This window comes from Phoca vitulina, unplaced genomic scaffold (assembly GCF_004348235.1).
Source record: "Phoca vitulina isolate PV1807 unplaced genomic scaffold, GSC_HSeal_1.0 scaffold61, whole genome shotgun sequence".
In the NCBI taxonomy this organism is placed as follows: Eukaryota; Metazoa; Chordata; class Mammalia; order Carnivora; family Phocidae; genus Phoca; species Phoca vitulina.
Genome location: NW_022589764.1, coordinates 5,254,546 through 5,263,685, shown reverse-complemented (window position 1 = coordinate 5,263,685; position 9,140 = coordinate 5,254,546). Strand labels below are relative to the sequence as shown.

The following is a 9,140-nucleotide window of genomic DNA, read 5'->3' as shown; positions in this document are numbered from 1 at the left end:
TCTGACTCCTCTCCCTTTTAATCACATTCTTACATTCTGATGCCTAGACTTGCCAAATCCACCAGCCCATGACCAAGCCCTTTGGGCCAGGAGCACAGCTGTGGCTGACAGCGGGGCTTTACACATTAGGATTTGGATTGTGGTGCTGGCCCTCCCCTCTGTACCTCGGGTCAGGTCACTTAATGTCTCACCTGTTGAGCCACTATTTACTAAGTGTAGGCTTTGAACTGGACACAGGTTGTGGTGAGCAAAACACGATAATTAGGGACAGGAGGATTCGGGCAATAAAACAAGTAAATCAACTGAGAAGTGAGATGAAGAAACAGAATGTCCTGACAGAGCATGGAGGGAGCACCCAGGTATATGGGGTAGACAGGGAAGGCTCTGCTGAGAAAGTGGCTTATCTGAGGCCTAGGGGCCAGAAGGTCCAGCCATACCAGCAGCTGAGAGAAGGCTATGCCTGTGAAGGGCCAGGGCTGGGAGATCTGGGTGTTTAAAAGCCAGAAAAAAGGGGAGAGTGGCTGAAAGGAATGAGTAAATGGCAGAAAATGCACTGGAGCCCTCTAACGGTCCGGGCCTTTGTCTGCCAAGATAAAGAATTCTACTTTTATTTTAAGTAGGATGGAAAGCCATAAAAGGGAGAGATCTTATTGTTTTAATCCTTTTGCTTTGTGGTTTAATTTGATTATTACTGAGATTTCATTTTTCTTCCCTATTAACCATTTGTATACTTTGGCGAATTGTCTGCTTATGCTCCCCACCCATTTATCTACTGGGCTATGAAGTGACTTTCTCATTCATTTGATGAGGTTTGTCTCAATTAAGGATTTTAATCTTTTGTGGTGTTTGTTGCATATATTTCCCCCTGGTTACTGATTGCTTTTTAATTTTGCTTTCCTTTTTGGGGGTTGAAATTTTAAACCTTTGTGCTTTAGTGTATGAGAGGGTTCACCCATCACTATTAAGCTCAAGGAGTCCCCCGCCATCGACCTTGGGTAAACTGTGTTGTTTGTGGTCCGTGTTGTCGTGGTTCAATGGTTTACATTGGTGGCCTTTTCTGTTTTCGTGTGCGCGGAGGACCAAACTCCTCCGGTGGTGGTAAGGACTTCAAGATGTGGAGACCCCTGGCCCACCCCGGCCGAGCCAGAGCGGGGTGGGGAGCCCTTCCCAGCCGGAGGCCGCAGCAGGTGGCACCCACTCTCCTGCGAATCCGCCCCCTCGTTACACAGTTGACACAGAGGGCGGGGCCAAAGTCCTCTTCTACAGGTGAGAAAGCTGAGGCTCAGCAGAAAGCTGGGAGGGGGAGGTAAGCCTACAGCAGAAGCAAAAACTGCAGCTGGGCAGAGCTGGTGCCCGGGTGGCGGGCAGGGGGGCGGGGCGAGGGTCCGGTCGGAGAGCTAGAGCCCCGCCCCTCCCCGGCCCCGCCCCCCCGCCGCCTTTCCTGTACTGACCTCTCAGCACAGCCGGGCTCATTCCGGAGCCCGCGCAGCGCTGATTTCATTGGCTGCCTCGCCGTCCCCGCCCCCTGGAGACCTGCTGATTTTCGTAGCCAATCAGCAGGCGCGGCGGCGGCGGCAGCGAGTCTCGGCGGAGACCGGGTGCTGAGGTACCGGGGTTGGCAGGAGGGGCCGCGGTCCTGGGAGGGGGACCGCGCGGGCCCTCAGCGGCGCCGCGGCTCCGAGGTTGGGCCACCCTCCTGCCTCGGGGGCGAGCCACCCTCCTGCCTCCGGAGGGGCGGCGACCGCCACCGTCCGGGGCTGGCCGGAGGTTGTTGGGGTTGAGGGCAGAGGTCGGAGGTCGTGCCTTTGTGGAATGTTGGGGTCCCGCCCGTCTGAGCCTAGGAGCGGGCCGCGCCCCGTGTTGTTTTTGTCAGCGCCTGTGTGGGGACCGCCCTCCTTGCACGGAAAGGGCTCTGAGGGAAACAGGCCTGGGAGCCGCCAGGGCCCCTCGCAGGCCCTGCGCTCTGACGGGAGGCCGGCGGCCCTCGGGTCCCCGAGGACGGCCGCCGCCTCCCTCCTGGCGGCCCGCGGGTCTGGAGGGTGCGGGCAGGAGGGGGAGGGCGGCACGGTCGCGCGGGGGCCACTGGCTGTCCCCGAAGGCGCCGCTCCCCTGGGCTCCGAAGGGCCCCGCGCCGGCGCTTCTGAGGCTGTCATTCCCCGTGTTTCTGGAACCTCACTCGGACGGTTCCAAGAGGGGAAAGCGGGTAGTGTGGCTTTTGCACTTGGTTGGAGGTGAAAATAAAAACCAGGCGCGGGATTTAATGAAGGCAAAGGGACCTGTGAGAAACTGGATGACTTTCTGAGCTCGACAAGAATTTTCTGCCCATCTTGGCCCACATACTACGTAATTCAAGCCTGGGGTATTGGAAATCAGAGTATTTTATTCTCCTAGTTCTCATAAGCAAGTGCCCTTAGTCTTGACCTTCTTGGCGAGGATGCTTGGGAATGTCTAAAGTATTGAACAAGAATTGTTTTGTACAAAAGTTCGAAGTTAAGATTCTCAGAGCAAAGAAGCTGGGAACAGCCCTTGCCTCTCATTGCAAGGATCCCAGCAGCTGCTTTACCCCTCTGAGACCAAAAAGGTCGTTTCTTTATCTGTGTGGGTTTTGGGGAGACACCAGCTATGGATGAGGAATAAGGGGGATGCAATTAGGGGAAAATGCTATGTTTTATATGCCTCTCACCCACCCCATCTCAGCTAGCGTAGAACACATTATTTTTTGTACTGATGGTGTCTGTTGAGTATGTACAATGATCGGGGAAAGGAGGAATCTCTAACAAGACACTTCTCTTTAATATAGCTGCAGAGCAATGAATGTGCCTTATGTGGAATTAACCATGGGGTTTGGTTTTCAGTTGAGAAAATGAGGCAGAAGGAAGTGTTAACCAAGACCTTCCAAGGCCCAGCCATTGTCTGTAGGACTCCGACCAGCCACGTTTACATGTTTGAGAACGGTGGTGGGGACTCGGGGGACTCCTCTGAGGAAGAGTCCCACCGCGTGGCTCTGCGGCCCCGGGGCAAGGAGCGCCAGAAGAAGGGTGCCCATGACCCTCCCCAGCCAGGAGCAGGTGACATGGTGCTGCTGCAGCGGGAGCTGGCCCAGGAGGACAGCCTCAACAAGCTCGCTCTTCAGTATGGCTGCAAAGTAAGAAACCCCGCAGGTGAAGGTGTCACCTGTCCCTCGGCTCCTGTGTGTTTAGAGGAATAGAGCAACTCACTGAAGGGTGGGGGCCCTTGCTGCCCCTTCCTGACCCCCCAGAGGTGGTTTGGAGAGGCCTCTTGTAGCCTTAAAGGACGCCCCCCTTCCCCCACCCATCTAGCCAGAGATGGAAGGCAGGTGGAAGTACTTTAAATTCTGAACCTTGGGATCATGAAAAGTGAGGGTTAGGAATCTCACATGTTGGGGCAGTTCCCTCTCTGCAGAGTACTTCTCTCACTGTCCCTCCAAACTGAATTTCAGAACCCCCCCCCCCCTTTTTTTAAAGTAGGCTTCATGCCCAGTGTGGAGACCAGTGGGGGGCTTGAACTTGCAATCCTGAGATTAAGACCTGGGCTGAGATCAAGAGTCAGATGCTCAGGAGCACCTGCGTGGCTCAGTCGGTTAGGCCTCTGCCGTGAGCTCAGGTCATGATCCTGGGGTCCTGGGCTCGAGCTCCACATTGTGCTCCCTGCTCAGCGGGGAGTCTGCTTCTCCCTCTCCCTCTGCCCCTCCCCTGGCTTGTGCTTTCTCTCTCTCTCTCTCTCTCTCTCTCTCTGTCTCTCTCAAATAAATAAAATCTTAAAAAAGTCAGATACTCAGTTGACTGAGCCACCCCTCCACCCCCCACCTTTTTTTTTTTTGTTTCTTCTTTCAAGCACATTTTATTTAAGACCTACTAGGGCCAAAGATGCCAGGCAGAATTTATCCAAGATTTGTTTGGTAGGCTTGCTTTTTTGGCTACTTCTCTTTTTCTGACCCTTTCTTGCTGGTTGTAGCTTATTCGGTCAAGTTTTACATTCTCTCTTTTAGAACTGCATGATCTAGCCTTTGTACGCTGTGTATCTATATAACCCTGTTTCTCTCTTTAATTATGTTTTTAGCATTCAGAGTGATTAACATGGCAAAGTAAGTAGGAAAGTATTTATAGAATTGCTGCATTTTTCTCCTAGATTGAAACTATTTATTTCATTTTGCTAATAACACTGTGTTACAACTTTCTGTGGCCTCCCCTGAGGCTGTCTAACCAATTTATTTGAGAAATCTTTTCCTCCTTAGTTTCTTATCATTTATCTAACAAGGTTCAAATGGTTAAACACATTGTATAGGATGGTGTGGTATTTCCCAGGGGAAATAAATAGGCTGGTCTCTAGGGACACAGAGTGGTCTCTCAATTGTACTGAGATTTATATTTGACTCTCTAAATAGGCATACTGTGTGGTTTATAGACATGGGCTGAAAATGAATCTGACCCTACACTGAGTGGATGCAGTGGGCTTCTTGGAATACTGATGTTTAATAAATCTGTGAAGACTATATATATAATGCCTCCGATAAGTAATCAGTTTTCCAGTTTAAATATAAATTTGGTGTTAATTTATTAAAGGCAGAGACCATCAGGTCTCAAGCACCTTATGCTTTAGTTTCAAGACATGATAAATTAAAAATGTCTGCCACCCCAATTCAATTAGATGATAAAAACAATTGCTCAAAGCAGTGAAAAATAATGGAGATGATTGATTTGAATAAGGTGCTATCTAAAGGTGTGTTGGCTGTATTTACACTCTAGTTTAAAGTGGGCTTATGAGTTAAGATCTTAAAGTCCATCTCTAATGCTTTCAGTAAGTTCCAAACATTAGCTTGAGGGAGGGTTTCTCTTTGACTTACATTCTGCACCACCCCTCCCTTAAGATTTGATTTTGGAAGGAGTTTGTCATGAACTTTGTTACTTTGTAAAACTCATAGTGCTGTTCCTTTCTCCTCCGGTAGTAAAATTAAAACAGAAGATTTCAGTCCATACTTTCCAACTTGATTCATGATTCCCTATATGTTTCTAATTATTATTAAGTGTTGTGAAATCCTCAAAGTGTATTAACCCCTAGATCACTTCTATTTAAAAAATAAGTTTATATGCCATACAATACTTCTGGGCAAGAAAACATGGTAGAATCATGAGGACATACGTCTTAAAACGTTATTACAGTTAAAATAGGTTCTGAGTGTCTGTTGAGTTGGCTGAGGCTTTGTGTTTGGGGATCGCTAATGTAATCAGCTACTGAATTGGGTTCTTAATGTGGGAAGGAAGTCAGCCAGACGGGGGCACTGTTGCCTCAAAAATTAAAAGAAGTAGAAAGGGCTATAGCTTTTTAAGTTGCCATGGTTGGGTTTCACCTAAAAACATTTTGTTGCGGTCACACTTTAAACAAACAAGAGACTCTTTTCCAAAATTGATCTTATGTTATTCAAACTTGTAAATCTGTATGGAAATGTGATGATTAAGCTACACATTCAGGCTGAGTTAAAGCCAAAAAGGTTACTCAGCCTAAACTAATTTTGTACATACATGCAGTTTTCCAATATTCATCAGATTCTTAAGCGGGGTGGGCTTGGATCCTCTTTCATAGAGAGCTACTTTTTGGATATTCGTTCTAAAGAGTTTACATATTTCGTGATGTTTGTCTTCATGGCTTTCCTAGGTCGCAGATATCAAGAAAGTCAACAACTTCATCAGAGAACAAGACTTATATGCTTTGAAATCTATTAAGATTCCAGTGAAAAATCATGGGATCCTAACAGAGACCCACAAAGAACTCAGACCCCTCCTGAGCCCATCCTCAGAGACCAGAGTGACCTTTGAGGAGCAGCCAGACCCAGATAGAGCAGCTGTAGGCACCGGTGCCCTGCCCAGCCCACTGACGGATTTCTTTAAGGGCATTGACCAGAATATTGAGCGCGCAGTGCAGTCAGAAATCTTTCTAAATGAAAGTTACTGTGTAGAGACCTCCAAGCAGCCGCTGCTCCCGGCTTCTCCGAAGACCCCGACAAATGGTGCAGACTGTGGAATTCAGTGGTGGAATGCCGTTTTTATCATGCTTCTAATTGGGATTGTTTTACCAGTGTTTTATTTGGTCTATTTTAAAATCCAAGCTACTGGCGAGATCCCCAGTAGCTTGAACACAACTGCTGTCCCCAATGGCTCGATGACCGTGAGTGCAGTTCCAGGGCATGTCCCCAGATTAGCAGTTCCAGTGCCGACCGTCCCCTCTTCAGACAGCCAGTTCAGTCCAACCACCCGGGCAGGGAACTAGCTCTTGTTGTTTCTAAAGACTCAGGCCAGTGTTAGCCTTCGGCCTCCTAATGCGCATCACCTGGCATTGGCCATATCTTAGGGTGCTGCATCTCCTTTTCTATGACATATGGACATGTCTCAGAAGCCAATGTTGAGTTCTCCAGAACACTCACCCTGGGGAATAGGCTCACCTAATCCAAGGCTGTGGGAGCCAAAACACCAGCCCCCTCAGCCCCCTGCATCCAGAAGGTACAGCAAGGGAGACATGTGCACGTGATACATGCTGTCTCTTGAAGGTATAGCGTGGACTGGCACTGCGTGAGCCCCCATGTCGAAAGTGTTCAGAAGTTGAGGAGCGGCGTTAAACCTTCAGCGTGGGAGCCTCTGGGATCAGCTTTGGTCACGTGGCTGTTTGCAGTGTCCCCTGCCTGCTGGGAAGAGATGACTGGCTATGAACATGGTGCTCTTTGTCCCCCTGGCAAAGGTGCTGTCCAGTAGCGGTGAACACCACCCTGTTTTGGAATAGGACAGATTATAAGAAGCCCTATGTCATATTTGTCCCACCAGTTAGCCTTTTTTGAGGCAGTGTCACCTCTAGAATTGAAAAAGCCCTGAATCCGAATTGCTCTAATATCAAGTAAAGGGCAGTTCTGTTCCTTGTACTTCTAGAACTACTTAGTAATACCCAGGCCGGCTTTAAGGTGCTGCATGGTGTGGCCGGCACTTCCTGGCCGGAACATTTGGAGGCTTTTGCTCAGTTTCCCCTGAGGTGCATCCCCACTGCAGTGGCTGACCAGATTACCCAAGTTAGCATTCTTGGAAAGAATTCTTGCTGGCCAGTGACTGGAGCTGAGTAGGTGCAGAGAAAAAGATGAGTGCCTATCACCGAGGTCCCAACAGGTGACACTTCTAAGGCCAAACACACCGGCATTGCTGAGAGCGGCAGCCCCTGGGTGTACCTGGAAAACAGGCGTAGGGAGAATAGGTGTGCTTCGTGCTGCTTCCCTTACTCTAATCTTGGGAAGTCTAGAGCCATTGCCCAAGAATGGGGCTCAGTGTTTCTCTTCGGGTAAATACACTTTATATAGTGTAGCTCATGATGTTAAAAACCAAACCACTTAATGGAGGGCCTAGAGGTGACCGTTGCTGTGAAGGCCATAAAAAGAGGGGTCAGGCTCCCATCAGTCTGAGGTTTTCCCATCTACACAGCAGCAGTCATGCCGGAGGCTCAAGGGAGGCATGGGTCAGCCTCTGAGGCCTTGCAGGTGGAGCAGGGGTACATGAGGTGAGGGTGAAAGCCTGTTTGGCTGGAGCCCATCTCAGTCCCACGGAAGAATGGAAATGGGCTTACGTGGCTCGGAGAAGCCCGCCACCAGGGAAGAAAACAGACTGCACAAATGCTGAGCTTTGAGCTTTGAGCGAGGTTTATGTCATTGGACACATCAGGCCTAGAGATGAATTGAGAAGATTTCATCATTGTAAGAGGAGGCGAGTGTTGCAGAAGAGTACTTGAAATTGGCTTCTCATTTTTCTCCTCTCAGCTATGTGGAGAACGATTTGCCCTGGGTTCAATTAGTAAATTTAAAGTATCTTCAAAAGTAAATCTTTTCTTCAAAACCAAAATGGTCTTCAGGATAAAATGAACTTGTGAATTTTTGCTACAGGAAATGTTTTGATCATGTGAATGCTTTTCCAGCCAAATGTTTGTGCTCACTATGCCCCCTGGAGGCCACAGGTTTCTCTAACATATCACCATTAACTTAACGAGGCAGAGCCCGGAATCCCACGGGAAAATGGCTTTTGCCAGGCAAAGAATAAATATCTGTATCCTTTACTTTTTAAAAATGGAATAAAATAATTTCTTCTGTGAAGGAAAATTGATTCTTCTTTTTTTTAATTGGGGAGGGGTGGTAATTCCGAATTAAAAGATGTGCGACAATGTTGGAGAACATGGAGGTGTCCATGTCCAGGGGGTGAGGCCTGCCCAAGGGCTTGTGCTCAAGGTCACCAGAACAGGTGAAGAACAGAAGTGGTAAACCAGCACAGTCCCACTGATTGGTCTGCACAACGTGCTTTAAAGTGGTTTTATTAAGTATACATGAGAGATACCATGAAGCTCATTTTCTACACATTTTACTGCATTTTTAGTGTCTTGGGAGTTAACGTTTTAAAGAAGTAATTAGATTTGATAGGTAGTGTTCGGTCCTTTTGATTGAACTATAGTGCCCAAGATTGTGGACACCTAGGGAATCTATGTCGTCAGGCAAACGATGCTCCCGTTTTACCCTGGGGTGACAAGGCTGCAGAGACTAAGCAGAAGTCTCAGGGTCACCCAGAGCAGGACTGCCCAGCCAAGGCCATGCCACAATCCTTCCTTGGGAAGCTGGTTCTTTAAATTGCCTCTGTTGGGGCGCCTGGGTGGCTCAGTCATTAAATATCTGCCTTCGGCTCAGGTCATGATCCCAAGGTCCTAGGATCGAGCCCCGCATCAGGCTCCCTGCTCCGCGGGAAGCCTGCTTCTCCCTCTCCCACTCCCCCTGCTTGTGTTCCCTCTCTCACTGTGTCTCTCTCTGTCAAATAAATGAATAAAATCTTAAAAAAAAATAAACTGCCTCTATTAATAGTGAAGTCTTCCCAGGATTGAGGAAGAATGATAAAGGTTATTTCTCTACATCCACACCAACATTTGTGAACTCTTGTCATTTTGATGATAGCCATTCTAACAGGATGGGATATCTCACTGTGGTTTTGATTTGCATTTCCCTAATGATTAGTGATGTTGAGCACCTTTTCATGTACCTGTTGGCCATTTGTATAATTTATTTGGGAAAATGTCTATTCAGGTGCTTTGCCCATTTTTTAATTGTTATATTT

At 48.2% G+C, this 9,140-nt stretch overlaps 1 protein-coding gene across 4 annotated transcripts; it reads left to right on the top strand.

Annotated features, from left to right (window-relative positions):
* Positions 1–1,562: 1,562 nt before the first annotated feature.
* On the top strand, positions 1,563–8,636 carry LYSMD4 (LysM domain containing 4). Of its 4 annotated transcripts, none has more exons than XM_032391306.1 (3): positions 1,563–1,606; positions 2,856–3,145; positions 5,674–8,636. In XM_032391306.1, the coding sequence occupies exons 2-3, from the start codon at positions 2,864–2,866 to the stop codon at positions 6,283–6,285; spliced, it is 894 nt and encodes a 297-aa protein (XP_032247197.1). In that variant the 5' UTR covers positions 1,563–1,606; positions 2,856–2,863; the 3' UTR covers positions 6,286–8,636. The 4 variants fall into 4 exon arrangements, 3 of the variants coding, with proteins under 3 accessions (XP_032247197.1, XP_032247198.1, XP_032247196.1); XM_032391307.1 differs by having other exon boundaries at positions 1,601–1,682; XM_032391305.1 differs by lacking the exon at positions 1,563–1,606 and adding an exon at positions 1,615–2,359.
* Positions 8,637–9,140: the final 504 nt, after the last annotated feature.

Excerpts from the sequence above, each read along its gene's own strand:
- LYSMD4 (XM_032391306.1), top strand. The coding sequence starts at position 2,864 with ATGAGGCAGAAGGAAGTGTTAACCAAGACCTTCCAAGGCCCAGCCATT. Across the intron at positions 3,146-5,673 it reads CTCTTCAGTATGGCTGCAAA|GTCGCAGATATCAAGAAAGT; the intron begins GTAAGAAACCCC and ends TGGCTTTCCTAG.